Below are 19694 nucleotides of genomic sequence, written 5' to 3'. Positions count from 1 at the left end.
TTCTCGGCCACATTGTCAGCGCTCGAGGTGTTAGCCCAGACCCAAAGAAGGCCACTGTCTCTTCATTCCCCAAACCAGCGGATAAACGAAGCTTGCGTCGATTTCTTGGCCTCTGCGCTTACTATCGTCGCTTTGTTAACAATTTCTCCAAGATCGCTGAGCCTCTGACCCACCTGACAAAAGACGCCGAGCCGTTCTTTTGGGGCCCCGACCAGGAAAACGCTTTCACGGAACTCAAGTCCCGTCTCCAATGTACGCCAATACTTGGCCACTTCGACGAAGAGGCCGACACGGAACTGCACACGGATGCCAGTAACGTTGGCCTCGGTGCGGTCCTTGTTCAGTGGCAGGACGGTGCAGAACGTGTCATTGCTTACGCCAGTCGCACTTTGTCCCGCTCCGAAGTTAATTATTCAACTACCGAAAAGGAGTGCCTCGCTGTTGTGTAGGCAGTCATGAAATTTCGTCCGTATTTGTACGGTCGTCTGTTTCGTGTCGTGAACGACCATCACTCTCTGTGTTGGCTGGCAAACCTGAAAGATCCATCGGGTCGGCTTGCTCGATGGAGCCTTCGGTTGCAAGAATTTGACGTTACAATCGTGCACAAGTCCGGCAAGAAACACAGTGATGCTGACTGTCTGTCCCGCGCCTCTACTCCCTGCCACGCGGACGGATCCGACGACGATTCCATTTTCCTAGGTGTTATCGCGACGTCCACCTTATCCCGAAAGCAGCGGGCTGACTCTGAACTTTTGCCCCTCATTGAATACCTCGAAGGAACCGTGTCATCTCCTCCTCAGCTCTTCAGGCGCGGACTGTCGTCATTTTGCCTGCGTGATGGTGTGCTCTACAAGAAGAACTACGGTCCAACAGAAACTGCTTATCTGCTTGTAGTATCCACAACGCTACATGACGAAGTTCTTCGTGCGTGCCACGATGACCTTTCTTCCGGCCATCTCGGGTTTTCTCGCACATTGGCACGGATACGTCGAAAGTACTACTGGCCCAGGCTAGCTGCCATTGTGCACCGCTACGTCTGTACCTGCCGTGAGTGCCAGCGGCGGAAAACACCACCCATTAAACCAGCTGGGCTCTTACAGCCTATCGATCCCCCGAAATTCCCATTTCAACAGGTCGGCATGGACTTACTGGGCCCATTTCCGAAGTCCTCCATGGGTAACAGGTATATAGCGGTGCACCGCTACGTCTGTACCTGCCGTGAGTGCCAGCGGCGGAAAACACCACCCATTAAACCAGCTGGGCTCTTACAGCCTATCGATCCCCCGAAATTCCCATTTTAACAGGTCGGCATGGACTTACTGGGCCCATTTCCGAAGTCCTCCATGGGTAACAGGTATATAGCGGTGCACCGCTACGTCTGTACCTGCCGTGAGTGCCAGCGGCGGAAAACACCACCCATTAAACCAGCTGGGCTCTTACAGCCTATCGATCCCCCGAAATTCCCATTTCAACAGGTCGGCATGGACTTACTGGGCCCATTTCCAAAGTCCTCCATGGGTAACAGGTATATAGCGGTTGCCACTGACTACCTTAGCCGCTACTGTGAGCCGAAGGCCATTCCCCGTGGTACCGCCGATGAAGTTGCGCATTTCTTCATTCACAGCATTGTACTCCGCCATGGTGCGCCAACAGTCGTTTTAACTGACAGAGGAACCTCGTTTACGTCGGCACTCACGAGTGAGGTACTTCGACTTAGTGGCACCACCCACCGCAAGACAACAGCCTATCATCCTCAAACTAATGGACTGACTGAGCGGCTTAACAAGACAATTGCCGATATGATTTCTATGTATGTAGACGATGATCATGGGAACTGGGACCGAATTCTGCCGTACATCACGTTCGCATACAACACTGGACTCCAGGAAACAACACGCTTCACTCCATTTCATTTGGTTCATGGACGCGAACCCTTGACTATGCTGGATGCCATGCTTCTTCCAGATTCTGCTCCCTCCACTGTCGTGGGGGCTGACCAATTTATTCGTGACGCAGAAGCTGCACGCCAGCTTGCCCGACAGCGAATTCGGCACCAACAAGTACACGACGCCCAGCGCTACAACCTACGACACCGAGAGGTGACTTACACACCCGGCGACCAAGTCTGGGTATGGAGCCCAATACGGTTGCGAGGGCGCTCTGAAAAGCTTCTGCGGCGATACTTTGGACCTTACGAGGTGCTCCGCCGCCTCAGCGCGGTGAACTACGAGGTGCTACCACAAGGCACTGTACGCTCCTCTCGGCAGCCGAAATCTGAAATAGTTAACGTTGCCAGAATGAAGCCCTATTACAATCGGTAAACCAATTCAGGGTCCAAACCAGAGCCAGAGACTTTCCTGTATAACTTGCCCCGCTTTTCGACTATTCCCCTACGCTTGCGGCACTGGGTCGATGCCCCTTGGAAGGGGGGCAATGCCACACCGCTGACCATCTTCTAGCGCCACGGCGCCACCAAGTGGCCGAATGTCTTGGCACGTGGCTAAGCGTCATCCTCGTCTCTCTCGAGTTTTTCGCTTGATTAAAAAGGGCCAGCTCGGTTGTTGTGCTGCTTGCTACGTGTGTTGGTGACAATATATATATCAAAGGCGCACATTTAGCATGAAATTGCAAAAAAAAAAAAAAAAAAAAAAAGAAAAAAAAAAAGATTTGAATAATAGCAGCAAAGTATGTCTTCATGTCACAAAGCATGTGGGTATAATGTGGGCATACACGTGAATCCTCTGTCCTATTGCAACAGCCACGCATAATTATCACGTAAGGTTACGCACGCGCTGCTAGGGAGGATAGTGAGAGGAAGGCACACCGGCTACCCCACCGTCTCCCACTCTCCTGCAGCACCTTCCCTATTCCTTCTGTATTGCTGGAGAGACCTCTTCGCATTCAGAGCGTCTCTTGTATTTCGGCCGGTTGAAGCACACCGCCAAGGAGATTGCTCCCGTCCTCTGACCGTACGGCCAATGTATGCAGTGACCGCCGCTTTTTTCATGTGTGTTTTTCCTTTCTGGTGGTTTCTTTCACCCCATACGTGCGGGGGATGTTCACTCGCTACAGCGGTTGTATTTGAGTATTGTGTTGCCTTGTGTAATTACTCGGCGGGAAAAGCCCTGCTTCAAGTACGCAACTCATGTCTGTCCCTCTAGAGCCAGAACCCACCGTGGTTGCAACTTATCGTGCCGCGGGTTGGTGATTATAGCTATGACTGCTAGAACTGGCACGCTGGTGCTAGAAGGAGACTATTGGGTCCAGCTTTTGAAGCATTATTACTGGAATAACCATCATAAGCACTACTTACCACATTCACTATATGACATAAAAGGTAACCTTATTTGTAATATGAAAGATATGGAATTCACCTGAACAAAGGGCTCAATGCCAGGTGCCACAATATCTCAGAATAAGCTAAGATTCAATTTGTACACAATTGTGCATATAGAATTTCAAAGGGTTACACAAAGACAACAGGCTGTAAGTTAGAGATGGATAATCAGTGTTAAGGATTGGCAACATAATTCAGCAAACAATACGATCATGTAATAAACTACATTGTTTTGCCCTTGGGCCAGACCAAGTGCTATGATGAATGCTACAGAATACATGTCAAGACCAGTGGGCACTCCTTGACTTGCTCTGATACCACAGCTATGAGATCATTCTGTACACTTCCCCTACTTTTGATGTGACCATATATGATTTGAAATGAGCTGAAACATGCTATGCTAAGGGACATCACAGCAAGCGCGTTATGTGAAGACAGAGGACCGGAGAAAAAATGCGGGCCAACAAGCCACTTCTCTGTCTTGTGCAGGTGCTGGCTTGTTTTGGAATCACCAGAACAATGAAGCAAGGTAACCACTTCACCGGACTGATTAACCATCAGATTCCACAAAACTCTATCATGCAACCCCAGTCAACAGCTCTGCCACAGGTGTTGTGGTGCTCAGCATGTCGCCTTCCTGATGTCACACCATATTTAGAATCTGGGCTAACAGTGAGCTTAAACTCGAGGATTTATATATATATATAATTCATAGTACATGATGATAAATCACTGAAACTGGAAAAATAGCACAAAGGTGGTGGCCCTCCACAAACCCTTTGGTGTCATGCTAACTAACAACCTAAACTGGAATACTCATATTAATCATGCATATGACCCAGCTTTTCATAAACTCGGCTCTCTATGCTATCTCAAACAAGCTGCAGCTAAAACCAAACATTTAGTTTACATATCACAGATAAGACCAAGACCTGGACATGTACGCATGATATGAGACCCATACTTAAACACTGGTGAGCTGGAAATAATTCAGCATTAAAGCAGTCATGCTAATGTTTTTCAAAGTGTGGCAAAAGTGATTTCCTGATAGCACTAATAAAACAGCATGCCATTTAGACACACCAAATGAGAAGAAAAATACAGTGGATAAAGTTTTTCGCAGGCGCCATTTTGTGGCGCAGAGCACAGCTTCAGCAGTGCAAGCCGGAACAGGTAACGATAAGTTGATTAGATGTGCCTGCAGCCTTTCGCCTTGCTTCATGCACCACAAAATGGCCACCACCGTGACATATGTGCATATTGCCTATACCTTCTTGCCCTATGTAACACACTGGCAGCAGTCTGAACATAAAATCATTCATGGCTGTCTCCCATACCTAATACCAGACCTGACATTCCCAAATATTCTTTTTTTCCTGCGCGCTATCCCGGATTGAAATAATTAATAGCAGTTGCTTCTGGCGAATACTGGTTCCACTGAACATTTGAATTATGTATTCATATAAAATTATGTATCTTGTAAAATTATCTATTACTTAAATTTACCTGAGTTGTTAAATAATTATAGGTGTGCTATTTTTCCTTGTACAGACAAGGATTGCAGACTTGCCTTGTCGAGCAATGTTTCCACCAACTACCTAGCTGCTCACCTTGGGACCTTTTCTGATAACTTATTTACAATGCTGTGTAGCCCTTGCAAGCTGTTAGATAACGGGAATTGAACATTGCACAGATATTACACAACAGCAATCCCAGTCTGTGTTTTGTCTTATTAGCATTCTGTAAACACCTGGGCACCGAGGCTGTTCCATTCAACACGAGACAAAAATTGGAACGTGTCAAGTATTGGCATGTGAGGCTAAATGACATGAGGATGACGCATGCGGGACGGCACTCATCGAGGGCATCATACATATAATACAGACAAGACTCACTTCGGCAGCTGGTTGTAGCTGTGGGCCAGGGACCAGCAGGAGCGAAGGGCAGGCGATGGTGATGCTTTCAGAAGCTCAATGCTTAGCCTCCTAAGCCACTCCAGCCAGTCATCCTTGGAAACACGCTTGCACGGTGTCCATAGCTGTGCCATTGCATGAAAAAAAAATAATAATTTTTTTTTTTTTTTTGCTAGATTAAAAGGCGCTTCATGCAACTAGTGCACATGCTTAGAGTGCAATTACATAGCTGTAAGGAGAGGCAAAACTGGGAAAGCTGGCACAGAAAGAAGAGGGCCTTTTGAACTAAGAATTTGGATATCTCATAACGGTCGTATCTGGGTCATGCTATTGGGCCCTGTACTGATTCAGTCTGTTTACACATCGCACACAACTGCTTCAATGGTTACTGCTCTAGGTGAAGGAGCTACCACACTAGAGGAGCCGCTGGGCTAGTTGAACAAAGCACGTGGTACATAACAAAGCCTCTTGAGTGGTAGACAAAGGTTTTCTCACAGAACAGCTGTCGTGCTGATGCTGAACAAGTCAGCGACCTTCCCTACATCTGGCCTACCTTGCTGCCCATGACTGCTCAATCTACGGCAAAAGTGAACAACCTACCCGTTCCAAGTTGGCTGAGCAGACCTTCTGCTTCTTGACCATTGTGATTTCTGTATTTGATGCAGGCTGGTCCTCTGACTGCTGTCTGTTTCGGGGTTGCCGCTTATCCACAACAAATGGTTCATCATCGTCCATGAGACTGGTGCTCTGAATGAGAACATCATTTTAGCTACTTAACATTCTCGCTGAAATTTCATAGAGATGCAAACAGGAAAGCAGATAAATTAGTACTGAAAAGATAAAGAAGCACTATGACCTTATCTAGCTGTAATAAACAGAACAAAACAAAATAAATACTGTGCAAAAACAAAAAACCAGAAAAAAAAAATGGTGTCCCAAGACAGAAGGTATGGCAGAAGGAAAAAGTGCTAGCATTCAATTTACCAGCAACACATGCACCCATTTACTTATTTGAGTCTGCTTTAGTTTATGCAGTTTCAAACCCCAAAGCAATTCAGGCTACAAGGGATGCTGTAGTGGAGAACTCTGATAATTTCGACCACCTGGCATTCTTTAACATGCACAAAAATTGCACAATATACCAGCACCTTGCTTCTGCCGCCATCAAAACATGGCTACCGATTTATTCTGATAGGCGTGCACACAAGTCTAACACACAGAGTAACCCCCAGATGAAGCACCCTTGTCAGGTTAATTACAACAACAGTAACAGAATGACTCTACAGATGGCTTCCCTTAAGGAGTCGAAAGACCAACTTATCTTTTATTTTTTGTGCATGTAATTGCAGTTGTTTTCTTTTACTCAACTGTAAAAACATGACCAAAAATTGTTTTTTTCACTCACTCGAACGATTTTTGTCACCAGAGAATTGTACCGCTGGTGCATGATCTTGTGGCTGTCAATGACCTTGGTAACCAGTGGCAGAAAGACTTTGTACTTTTTGCCCAGCTGAACAACCATAGCACACAAGGTGTCCATAGCTTGCTGCAAATGCCAAAAGATACAAACCGTTACTTGTAGTGAGACACTAGCAGAACTCATAATACATAGCTTTCCAACACACAGAGCAGAAACACTGTACCCACATAACCACCACACGCTAAGGGTGCTGTAGACTGGCATCCTAACAAATAAGCTACTCTTTACTCAAAACTGGACAATATTGTTACGTGGAAGATTTACAGTCCCAAAGCTGTCCGCACAACTAACGTTGATGAGGGCACCGATTTCACAACACTCAGCGTCGTCGTCTTCTCAGAGTCTGTTGCACTTCTTCATCCTCATCACAAACAGCGAATACAGCTAAGTAACACTACCCCCCCGCGGGAAAAGCACAGTCCCGGTGCGGTCTATGTTAGCGAAATAGAACGTTGATGATAGGGCTTCAGACGGGACACATGCACTATTTCGGAGGTTGGAGCTGTGGACGTGGACTTCGGAACCACAGATTCAACTTCGTAGGTGACGTCGGTCACGGGGCGCAAAAACACGGTAAGGGCCAGTGTAACGGGGCAAAAGTTTTTCACACAAGCCCACTCGACGGCACGGGAGCCACAGCAAAACGAGAGATCCAGGAGTGTAGTGGACATCACGGTGGCGGCTGTCGTACCGGATCTTTTGAGAGTCTTGGGATGCAGAGAGCCTGGCATGAGCTAACCGGCGGGCATCATGAGCACGGGTGACGGCATCACTGGTGTAAGTACTGGTGGCGTCTGCCGCGGGTAGAGAGGTGTCGAAGGGTAGTAACGGGTGTCGGCCAAATAATAAATAAAATGGGGAGTATCCAGCGGTAGAATGGACAGATGAATTGTAGGCGAATGTGACAAAGGGGAGATGAACGTCCCAATCTCGATGGTCGTCAGACACATACATGGCCAGCATGTCTGTGAGGGTACGGTTTAGACGTTCCGTGAGGCCGTTGGTCTGGGGGTGATATGCGGTGGTGAATTTGTGGCGGACGGAGCACGAACGGAGAATTTCGTCAACCACTCGCGACAGGAAACAGCGGCCACGGTCAGTTAGTAGTTCGCGAGGAGCACCATGATGAAGAATTACGTTTTCTAGAAGGAAGTCAGCGACGTCTGTGGCGCAGCTGGTCGGGATGGCTCGGGTAATAGCGTACCGAGTAGCGTAATCGGTGGCGACGGCGATCCATTTGTTCCCCGAGGTGGAAACTGGAAAGGAGCCAAGGAGGTCAACGCCTATACGGGAAAATGGGTCAGTTGGTATGGGTATTGGCTGCATATGACCTGAAGGCAAAATTGTGGGCTTCTTCCGACGCTGACACAGTTCACACGCGGCAATGTACTGCTGGACAGAGCGGTAGAGCCCCGGCCAGTAGAAACGTCGGCGCAGGCTGTCGTATGTTCGAGAGACACCCAAGTGGCCAGCCGTGGGAGCATCATGGAACTGTTCAAGGAGGGTGGAACGCAGGTGTTGTGGAACGACGAGCAAAAGGTCTGTGCCATCTGGTCGCATATTACGTCGGTATAGGGTGTTCTCGTGGAGCACAAATAAGGCGAGAGATGGGTCAGGGCGGTCGGAGGTAAAACGGAGGATAATGGAATGCAGAGAAGGATCTAAGTGCTGTTCCTTGGCAATGTTGGCAAAGGCGGAGACAGATAAGACATATGCATCATCGTCAGAGTCTGTAGGACTAGGGGAGTCGACGGGATGACGTGACAAACAGTCGGCATCTTGGTGAAGCCGGCCGGACTTGTAGACGACGAAGGTGTATTCTTGTAATCGTAGCGCCCAGCGCCCCAAACGGCCAGTAGGATCTTTGAGAGAGGAAAGCCAGCACAAGGCATGATGGTCTGTTATCACAGTAAAATGGCGGCCAAACAAATAAGGGCGGAATTTCGTAATAGCCCAGACAAGCGCCAGGCACTCTCGCTCTGTAATAGAATAATTTTGTTCGGGCGTTGACAGGAGGCGGCTGGCATACGCAATCACCCTTGTACGGCCGTGTTGTTGCTGAGCAAGAATAGCTCCTATTCCATGGCCACTTGCGTCAGTACGGAGTTCAGTATTGGCGAAAGGGTTGAAGTGGGCCAAGACTGGTGGAGTAGTAAGAGCAGCAATAAGCTTTGAGAAAGCTGCAACTTGTTCAGGCCCCCAATAGAATGAAACGTCTTTCTTGAGGAGTTGGGTGAGCGGACGAGCAAGGACTGCGAAGTTCGGGACGAATCGTCGGAAATAGGAACATAGGCCAATAAAGCTTCGGACATCGCTGGATGAACGCGGAGTGGGAAAATCTGTGACGGCACGTATCTTGTCAGGGTCAGGCTGAACACCGGAAGCATTAACCAAGTGACCAAGCACTCTGATTTCCCGATGGCCGAAACTGCATTTCTTTGAGTTGAGTTGAAGGCCGGCGCGGCGGAATAGCTCGAGAATGGTAGAAAGGCGAGAGAGGTGGCTGTCAAAAGTGGACGAGAAAACAATGACGTCGTCTAAGTAACAAAGACAAGTCGTCCACTTGAAGCCGCGCAGCAATGAGTCCATCATCCGTTCGAAAGTTGCAGGGGCGTTACATAGGCCAAAAGGCATGACTTTAAATTGATAGAGGCCGTCAGGGGTGATGAACGCTGTCTTTTCACGGTCTCTCTCGTCGACAGAAATCTGCCAGTAGCCGGAACGAAGGTCGATGGATGAAAAGTAGCTGGCTCCGTGCAAACTATCAAGCGCGTCGTCGATGCGCGGAAGAGGATATACATCTTTTTTGGTTATCTTATTCAAATGACGGTAGTCAACGCAGAATCTCCAACTGTTATCCTTCTTCTTGACCAGCACGACAGGGGATGCCCAGGGGCTACTGGAAGGCTCGATTATGTCGTTCGTTAACATCTTTTCGACCTCCGTTTGAATGACGCGTCGCTCGGCAAGCGAAACACGATAGGGCCGCCTGTGGATAGGACTGGCGTCCCCGGTGTCAATGCGGTGGGTTACAACTGTCGTTTGACCCAATGGGCGGGTGCCGAAGTCAAAAAGGTCACTGTAGGTAAACAAAAGCTTGTGTAAATCAGCGGCGAATTCAGGTTGCAGATCAGCTGATATCATGCTGTCAAGCGGATCAGGGCGCGATGTGGACGATGAGGGGGTGTTGGCAGGGACGGCAGTTGTATGATCTGTAGACAGAGCTGAAATGGCACAATCGGTCATCGGGGACAGCGAAGCTAATGAAATTCCCTCGGGCAGAACTTGAGTTGAAAAGATGAAGTTGAGGACTGGGAGAGTGGTGCGGTTCTGGGAGATGTGCACAATTAGATGAGGAAGGGTGACGTGCCGCTGCAGCATGACATCAGTAATGGGACAAGCGAGATAGTCGCCATCTGGGACGGGTGGGAATGGCGACATAGGGATGTAAACGGCAGTTTCTGGAGGAAGGCGGCTAAACTGTGCTGATCGAAGTCTGGGTGAGCAGGAGGGGTGTTCAGAGCAGGGCGGGAGGTCCAAGCGAAGTAGGCCACTAGAGCAGTCGATAAGGGCAGAGTGGGCTGTTAAGAAATCAATGCCAAGGATAACGTCGTGGGGGCATTCATGTAGGACGGTGAACAACACTGGGGCATGACGGTCAGCAATTGTAACTCGCGCCGTACACATGCCAACCACGCCAGCAGGGCTGCCATTGGCGACGCGAACTGTGGACGAGACGGCTGGCGTAAGGACTTTCTTGAGGCGACGACGAAATGAGGAGCTTAGAACGGACAGTTGGGCGCCTGTATCAATTAGAGCAGAAACGGGAACTCCATCCACAAGGACGTCCATACGGTTATTTTGTAGGGCAGGGGTCAACAGAGGCTTTTCAGTCCGGGTCATAAATGCAGCGTCACCTCCGGGAGCTGCATTGGCTAGTTTTCCGGTAAGTGGCCAGAGTAGGACGTTGGCGAACTGCGGCGAGGATGAGGAGAACGCGAACGTCGTGCTTGCGGGGATGGTGAACGGTTGGCAGGACGGACAGTGGAACCGGGGTCAGCAAGGGTCTGGTCGGGGCGAGGTGGGGAATAGCGAGGGGCATAGTCTCCGCGGCGGTCAACGTAGGTGTACTGATGAGATGCCGTGTACCAGCGACTACGGCAGTGGCGGGAAATGTGGCCAACGCGAGAACAAGTAAAACAGATGGGGCGATTGTCGTGGGTACGCCATTCATTTGGGTTGCGGTAACGATATCGGGGCGAGAAACCGGCGTTGGTTGAGGTGGCAGCAATTACTGGAGGGGCAGGTCCTGAATCCGTGGTGTCGGTGGTGCTGGTAGAAGGGAGGCCCATATTCGCAACCTCTTGGCGAACAGCAGCCTTAATAAGTGATATGGTAGCCAGGGTGTTGTCGGGTGTATGCGACAGCGAGGCCGCGGGAGTCATTGCCTCAAGCTCTTGGCGGACAATGCGTGTCAAAGTGCTGTCGTTCGCAGGCGGTCGAGGAGTCGGGATATCGATACAGGAGGAGCTAGCAGCCGTGTTCGGCAGCCGGTCGAAACGGTGATATATGCGCCTCTGTTTCGCCTGCTCGAAACGTCGGCACACCTGCAGCACAGAGTCCACGGTGGAGCAATCCCTGCACAACAGGAGGTTGAAGGCATCGTCGGCAATGCCTTTTACTATATGGCCGACTTTATCCTCCTCAGGCATGCCTTGGTCGACTTTGCGGCATAGAGACAGGACGTCTTGGATGTAAGTGAGATATGACTCCGTAGACGTTTGGGCCCGAGAGGCGAGCGCTTTTTTGGCGGCAATGTGGCGGCCAATAGGCTTTCCGAATAGGTCGTGCAGCTTTTGTTTGCAAATATCCCAAGATGTTAGCTCGTCTTCGTGGGTTTCAAACCACACCCGCGCGGTCCCAGCCAAGTAAAATATTACATTTGCGAGCATGAGTGTGGCATCCCACCTGTTGTGCTTGCTCACGCGCTCGTATAGGGCTAGCCAGTCGTCCACGTCGACGTCGTCGGTCCCGCAGAAGGTTCCGGGGTCACGGGGGTGGGCCATTACAACAGCAGGGGCGGCGGCTGTAGAGGTAGAGGAGTCGGTAGTCATCGTGGTGGTTCCGATGTGGCGGCCGCTGCGGAGATCCAGCTTGTGACAGGGGATCGAATAGATTAACCTCCACCAAGAGATGTTACGTGGAAGATTTACAGTCCCAAAGCTGTCCGCACAACTAACGTTGATGAGGGCACCGATTTCACAACACTCAGCGTCGTCGTCTTCTCAGAGTCTGTTGCACTTCTTCATCCTCATCACAAACAGCGAATACAGCTAAGTAACAATATGTATAAAACAAAATCTCATTTATTTGCTATAAGGACAGAACACTAGCAGATACAACTGAATAGCCTGCACCAGCTTCAATGGCTTACAGTTCATCGACAGAAACATGCAGCCATAGCATGCTACATCCAGTCCATGACAAGGCGCGCTTAGTGTGGTTACTATACACATAACATCACACTTTATGCTTAACAGATTTTCTTAGTTGTTATGGAGGCTCCGTTAATTTCGAACGCAAGTTTATTAAAAAAACGACAGCTGTAATATCCGCCCCATACAAGACCCATAAAATGGTGAAAACCCTCACTTTCATAAAAATTTTGCTTTTTCACTCCTTGTGCCAAACACTTATTCAGAGCAAATCCCATCCAGGACAGACTACTTACCGAGCGCAACTCAGGGGTGGTGTCAAGGGTCCGGACCAGGGGGTGAATGATACGGGCTGCAAACTCTGAAAAGTCAAGAGACTCCGAAAGAATGTCGATGGTCTCGAGGGCAGTGCTGCAGAGATAGAACATCCGGCATTAAGAAAGAACTCCTGCATTCAGCTCTTTGAATATTTGACTACCACTGCCAGCCAGTTACGTTGATTAATTTCTCATTGTATGAGCAGTAAATTATGCATAAAAACATAAAAAAGCAACAATCTGTGAGCACACAATAATTCTAAGATGAGCAAATTTGCGCTGAATTTCATCACTCGTCGATATGCTGGCGGGAATAAATATAGGGGACATTTAATTATACATAACATGTCAAGAATGCGATAGCATAAAGTCTGATGTCCCGTTGGCCTCCTCCTCCTTCATTGCTTCTCTCTGCACATGCCCCGTCAACCAATCAAAGAACTGTATGAAGACAATGCTGAACGATGAATTGTTTTTCCCATCGAGGCTTCAAACACTGTTGCATTATTAAATCAGAGAAGATGAGGCACACTAAAAAGCACCATGCATAAAAACTACCTATACTCTATCTCAGTATTCCTTTCAGCACTGCCAAAGCTACAATAAGTGCAGAGGCGATGGTCTGTTGCTGCAGTGTGTAGTGCCAGTACAAAGTGGCCAGAAATGATGTTTTAACGCGCACATTCCCCAAATGCTAATCGAACCTTCACATATGCTCAATTTATATACACTATTTCCAGAGTTTAGCGCACGCGAATCTTGCGTATGCTGAAATTACGTTTGCAACATAGCGACGCATTTCGAAGCAGGTCATCTCGCTTCGTAGTCAACTTGTTATTGTTACTGGTTTTTTTGGTATGCTTATTGGTCATAAATGGTGCATCCGGCATTCATTTGGCCTCATCTCCTCTACAGCAATATTCACGAGCATTAAATTGCCTTTGTTTTTTATTTCGGATGATAATTTTGCTTCTCTCAGGTCTAAAGCAGAAAGTCGGCCCAGAAAAAAAAATGGTTGCAGTTTGCAAAATCCGATGGTGCCACTAGGCAGAAGTTGCCGTCACAGCTTCGTTTGCACACGATGATCTTCAAGCGCAATTGTGACAAACAGCACAATGCAACTAAAAAGCCTATTCTAAATCTTATGAATATTGTTTAAATGTTTGGTGCATAGATAGGATCTATTTATACTCTTTTACAGCCACATCTGCACATGCCAAGAACAGGCAACGTGTAGACGACGCGTCGCGGAGGAGCACAGTAAACGATCCCTCCTGAATGGCTGAACAGGGCTCCTAGCTTCCCAGTGCTGCAAGCAAGTGATCAGATAGAGTATAGGGGTCTACAAATATTTTAAATTTCGAATACACTTGACGAAACCAGGAAAAACAAAATGGCATTCGCACTTGGGTTTCATCTCAAATGTAGACACTCATCTTGCATGCGTTCATCGGATAAAATTATTCCGATGAAAATAGTTTTGGGCAGTTTTTATAACGAAAGCTACACTAGGCTAGTCAGTGGCACATTTCAGGGAAGTGTTGCTAGTCACTACTGCGCATGTGCCGTAACCACGGCAACTAGTTGCTCAAGCCACAGAAGAAGGGAAGGAAAAGAAGATGATGATGAAGGGAAGAGAGAAGAGGGATGAGAAGAAGCCGGTCAAATGGAGCAAGAAGATTGAGAAGACGCCAAGAAGTAGAAGAAGAACGGAAGAAGACGACGGGAAGGGACAGAAGAGGGAGGAGAAGATGAAGAAGCTGGCCAAATGGAACAAGAAGATTCAGAAGACGCCAAGAAGACATGCCAAATCGCCGATCCCACCATACGTTTTGCAGCCAATGCATCAGCGACGGGAAAGTTTCGAGTTGGACTTTGTGAACAATACATCTGGTAGCTTTCACTACGCATATCCTGGTTTAACTGAGTTGAGCCACCATTAACTTTTTCAGGCCCATTTGATAACTCGCGCTTTCGGTTAATATGAACATTTTTTTCTAGTCCTTTGAAGGCCGAATGACCGAGAATTGATTGCATTCAGTAGCAATATGAAGCTCCATTCGGTTCCAGGCAGGTTTGCCCTGTAAAAAAGACTGGTACACTGGAATTTTCAGCAGGGATACATACTTCTGTGCAGTTTTAGTTAAACTGTATTTGCAAATATCATGCGAATTTTGAAATGAACAAGACGAACAATGTTTGCATTTTTTTTCTCTGACAAGATATTCAATATTTGAAGGTTGTTGACATTTTATTCATAAAGAAGTGCACACAGATCAGGACAGAGATAGAAAAAACATCACGAGTGATAAGCTCCACCCGCTCATTTATCAACACTAAGGCATGCATACATGCACCCTTCTTCACGAGGTCCATTAAAATGGCCCCAAAGATGTGCATGTTTAAATTTTTTTGTTGTTTTTTAACAAAATGATATGGAAGATATGTTCATAAAAGGGGGCCCTCCTCTTAAAATCAAACCAGCTTCAATGGACTACTTAACATACTGGCTTTTATTTTCTGCCATTAAATAACAAAATGCAGATAATGCATATACTAGCAGTCATGACACCTTTTTCATTCTCCATTCTCATACTTGGGCACTTGCCCACAGTCCACTATGCCAGTGGACCAGGCAACATTAATGGTGACTTACGCTCTGACATTCTTGGGGACGTCTGCTGAGTCAAATAACTTGACAATGGGAGGCAGTATGAGGTGCAGGTAGTCATCAAGGTTGCAACCGAATTTCTGCAGCGCTGTCAGCAGCTATCATAGAAAACACAGATTTAAAATATTAGCACGGTTTAACCTATGGTTGGACTTATTTTGGAATTTCTACAGTGCTGCCAGCAGCTACTATGGAAAACAGAGATTTAAAAAATTAGCACGTTTTAACCTATGGTTGGACTTGGTTTGACAAGTGGCGCGCTGTTTAGATAGTCATACATTCGTCCACCTCAACCGAAATACTCACAGTGGCTTTGGTGACGCTACCGCTCTGAAACTATGGGGGGATACACTCCTCCTCTAAGGGTATGACGCGACAGTGTTAATGGCTCCTGTCTGTGGTTTTCCTTGCAATTACTTGTTCACGAACATGCAGTTTCAGCTCACTTAGTTACCACTCCCTTAACTCAAAGTTGAGGTCCGTTGAGCGTTTGAGGTCACAGTAAATGTGGTTTTAATCTATAGAAAAACCAATGCAGTACTGATAATTTTGTTCACCACCACATCCAGCTTGAGACTGCTGGCCGAGTAAACATATTAGTGCGTTTCATATATCTACCCATATTTTATATTTTTTATGTTTGTAGCATTTGTATAGAAAGAAGGCTCCAAAAAATTATTCGCATGCACACATATATCAATAAACCAAACCACATTTGGTCTTCATTTGTGTTACGGCCCACTACTGATCTCCATTCTTTTGAGATGTTTGAACTAACGAATTTCTTCTATACAAATCAACATGCCGGCTACCCCTGCCCTTCATGCGGCGATTACAATGATGGACCAATGAAATGTCATTTGCCGAGACGTCAAGGCAATGCTCAGATATCAGCGTAGCGGGTCAAGAGGTTGGCTTAGTTGAATGGTAATGCGAAAGGGCTTACATTTAAATTTTCACCACTTTTCGGGGGCTAGCATGGCTTTAGTCTTTTACAGAGACTGACATCGATGTCCAATCTACACACGACTTGTTTGTTTAAAATGCCCATACCCGGCACAGGGACCAGTTAACGAAAGGCAAAGAGCAAGTGAGACCTTTGCAGTGACAGCCCTGTCTGCGCTCGTGTCGTGCATGAAGACCTTGAGAGCATGGGGCACCAGCTTGGGCAGGTACACCTTGAAGTCTGAGCCTAGAGATGTCACAATCTGCTCCACCAGCATGATGATGGTTAGCTGGATTGGGCTGTTCACTGCCCAGAACTCCTGCACACACAAGCAGAATGCATCCATGCATCCCTTGAGGACAACTCCATGCAATTACTGTTATTTCTGTGAAAATTCCTTCTTCGGATCTTCTTAGCACAAAAAGATGCATTTATCACATAGAAAGTTGGATTTAAAAGCCTTCCTGCTTGGGATGTCTTTGCCAAAAAAGAATGGGTTGCTCCCATGTTGTGAAGTGAACGACGGTTTGGCACACTTTAAGATTCACGCCCCAAAACTAGTTTTGACACATGCATTTCCCTTGCCAAGTCATTCAGTCATCCCAAGACTTGTATGTTAACTTTTGGCGTTTTCTAGCTGAGATCACTTGTAGTCTTATAATTAGAGCCCAAATTCTGACTGTCCTCAGTGTGCCTTAAGCACTGGTTGAAGATGTGACGCATAGCTTAACCTTCACAGTCATTGCGAATATGAATACAACCAAGGTAAGAATAACTCACCTTTATTAGGGCAAAGATGTCATCCAAGTAATTGCGAATGTGTTGCTTCACAATAGCAATCAGCTGACCAAGCTGACGGAAGTGGAACTGAAAAGAATGTGCAATAGTCACAAGAAGCTACGCATAACAACCAATTTGGAAACTAAACTTCTATACCTCTGTTCTGGACAAAACTTGCATAAATAGTCAACAAGCTTATATATAAGGCACGCAATTCAAATTTAGTAACAGAGAAAAGAAATTTAATGTACACTATTTCCCTTCACTAAATCTGTGTTACAAAATTTAAACTAACAGCTCTCAGAGGAACCGCCCGAAGGCAAAAGCCAGCTTGCAAGTGCAGACACTGTACCATGAAAGCTTACCTCCCTGAACGTTGCGTCCACTGTGCGTACCACATTAAGCAGTGCTGGCAAAACCTGAGAACAAGTAAAGAGAAAAATTAATATGAATGAGTAGCACCATGTATGTGCTAGTCATTGATCACCTGCATTTGTTACACATATTATCCAGGGGCAGATTTATGGATGTCTTTTGGAGAGAGCGGTTCTATTTATGCATTTGCGTCGCGTCAAAGTGGGGAACAAAAAAAAAGAGATGACGGAGGTGATGGTTTTCCTACTGAAGATTCACAGCTTTGGGTGGTGGTGGTGGTGGTGGAGGGGGGGAAGAGCAACTCCCCCTTTAAGTTCCCCACTGGTGGTGTCATTACATTAATGTACAGATGTGGGCCAATATGTACATGACTAAGACAACACACGAGTCCCTATCCCAGTGTTTCTGCTTCTCAACGAGTATGCTTGCTTTTGCACCGATGTCTAGCTGGGTTTGGTCATAACTGATCTGTATTACTACCTCTGTTTACGACAAACAAGTGAATAAACATCTCAACCAATAAACAGTCTTGTTGTGGCAGCTTTCTGTTGAGAGAAATGCCCACCATGGAGCCTCTGTTTCTTTCCGAGACTTGCTACCGCCCAACAAGAGAGCTCTCACGGGGCAAGCATGCTGTGCAGCCTACTCACATGGGGCACGTATGGGACACAGCGTAGACCAAGGCTCTGGAAGATGAACACCACGGCTTGGACAACGTTTGTGTGGTGCTGGCTCAGGGTGGGGTCACGCATGATGCGCATGAGTGTCGACACCACCATAGCTGGGTAGAACTCCTCCAGGCTGCCACCCATACTGACCAGCATCTCGCTCGCGCTAAGCTCTGCACAAGCACACAGGGAGGGAGCAGTCATGCACGGACTGAGTGCTCGGGAAGAATGCCACTGGCATTTGATGAATGCCCTCATGCCCCGAAAAGCAATGTGGCCACCAATGTATCCACTACTCTTTCTTCTCCTCTCATTTTTCTGCCAACAATACAAGTGTCTTTATTTGCAATGCTCTTTCCTGAGCAGTTTCAGTCTCAACTTCCCTATGCTGGGTTTCCAATGTGACGCCATAAATCAGCAGGACAGCAGCTGTTATTGATTGTGTAGTCTTAATGAATGTAAGCATCTTGCTGCTACCATGGCTGCAATCAGTATATTTTCACAAGACACCTACCACTGCAATTCCGAAACCACACTGCTACCAACCGCACTAATAAAGGAAGTTTTGGAAACCGAACCCCAACACAAAGAAATCCTCTTGCAAACCACATGCTGTGGGCGTCATGGTGCAATTCATAACTTTTTACAAACACAGTATTCTAGAGAAATAATAAAAAATAATAACAATAAATAAACGAAGAATTTGGTTTGTCTGTCCCACTCTTCCCATCCCCCTAACCAATAGGGCCATTCGATTTAAAAACTCACCAATATCTCTGTACTGAAAAGCAAAAAAATCGATGCGCCGATTCCAGGAACAATGCAACAGTTTATACCCGTATCTCTGTATAAAATGCAATCTTAACACAATCAAAACTCATCAGCATCGCTAATGAACACTGGGCACGCATGCATGTTGGCAACAGAGGCCTTATGCTCATTGCGCACTACATTTGTATATTATTCAAGCTAAATATCACAGACCTTGGCTCTCAGGGGGAACCACACTGATGCTGACAACTGCCCCTGAATCACTGAAGTCGTCAATCATGCCCATGTTCAGCTTGTGTTTGAAAGGGTCCAATGCACCAAGCAGACCTAGCACTCGGATAGCCTGCAAAAGTCAAGGCAAAAAACTAGATGACGTAGGCACGCAAAAAACACATAACCAACATTTTGATGTCTCTACGAAGACATACATAAGGCTCCAAGAATGGTGCTAGAAGGTACATACGCCACAAGAGAGTGAGTGGAGCTTTTTAATGAAGGACAGGGAGAACCAAAAGCACTCTCTGCATAATGCTGCCTCCAATTTGTGTCTTTCCCTGTCTGCGTCACTCAGAAAGCTACGCAGTATGATATGACTGTCTCTGCAGATACTGTAGAAGCCGTTACCATTCAGTTGTATTAACAGATAGTGGCTTCACGCAGTGGGGCATTTTGCGTATATATACAGCCTGCTAAATAAAGGGGGCGTTTTGTTTTGGTTGGGGATCAGCTGCGTGCCTGTCCATCCCTTCAATGACTCCCACGCATTTCCTCGAGACCCAGGCCGTTGCTCAGCGAGACATGAGATACTAGGCTGTACAGCTACTCAGGTAGCAAATCCTTACATGTATTTCGGCAAGGCTTGTGATCATACACAAACTTAGGTGAACAGCCCTTCATTAGATGCTCTGCCCACATCACTGGATGCTCCTGACTGGAGTACCCTCGGTCCTGCCTTCCTTCTGGTCTTCATAAACAGTATTATTCTTACACAAGTTCCGGAG

The 19694-nt window shown here is 47.1% G+C and overlaps 1 protein-coding gene across 2 annotated transcripts in view; it reads right to left on the bottom strand.

Moving 5' to 3' along the window:
* Positions 1 to 19694, bottom strand: part of mTor (serine/threonine-protein kinase Tor) — a 96142-nt gene that overhangs the window by 48687 nt on the left and 27761 nt on the right. For both annotated transcript variants that reach the window (XM_084599383.1, XM_084599384.1), the window contains exons 16-25: positions 18907 to 19036; positions 17905 to 18095; positions 17245 to 17298; positions 16880 to 16966; positions 16251 to 16418; positions 15139 to 15251; positions 12462 to 12576; positions 6656 to 6796; positions 5851 to 5997; positions 5233 to 5375 (exon numbers count right to left, since the gene is read on the bottom strand). In XM_084599383.1, coding sequence (XP_084455509.1) covers positions 5233 to 5375; positions 5851 to 5997; positions 6656 to 6796; positions 12462 to 12576; positions 15139 to 15251; positions 16251 to 16418; positions 16880 to 16966; positions 17245 to 17298; positions 17905 to 18095; positions 18907 to 19036 — 1289 coding nt within the window. The remainder of the gene's footprint in view (positions 1 to 5232; positions 5376 to 5850; positions 5998 to 6655; positions 6797 to 12461; positions 12577 to 15138; positions 15252 to 16250; positions 16419 to 16879; positions 16967 to 17244; positions 17299 to 17904; positions 18096 to 18906; positions 19037 to 19694) is intronic.

Source organism: Amblyomma maculatum, chromosome 3, assembly GCF_055883805.1.
Source record: "Amblyomma maculatum isolate TAMU_Amacu chromosome 3, ASM5588380v1, whole genome shotgun sequence".
NCBI classification, from domain to species: domain Eukaryota; kingdom Metazoa; phylum Arthropoda; class Arachnida; order Ixodida; family Ixodidae; genus Amblyomma; species Amblyomma maculatum.
The sequence above is the reverse complement of the archived record's forward strand: the minus strand, read 5'-3'. Positions and strand labels throughout refer to the sequence as shown.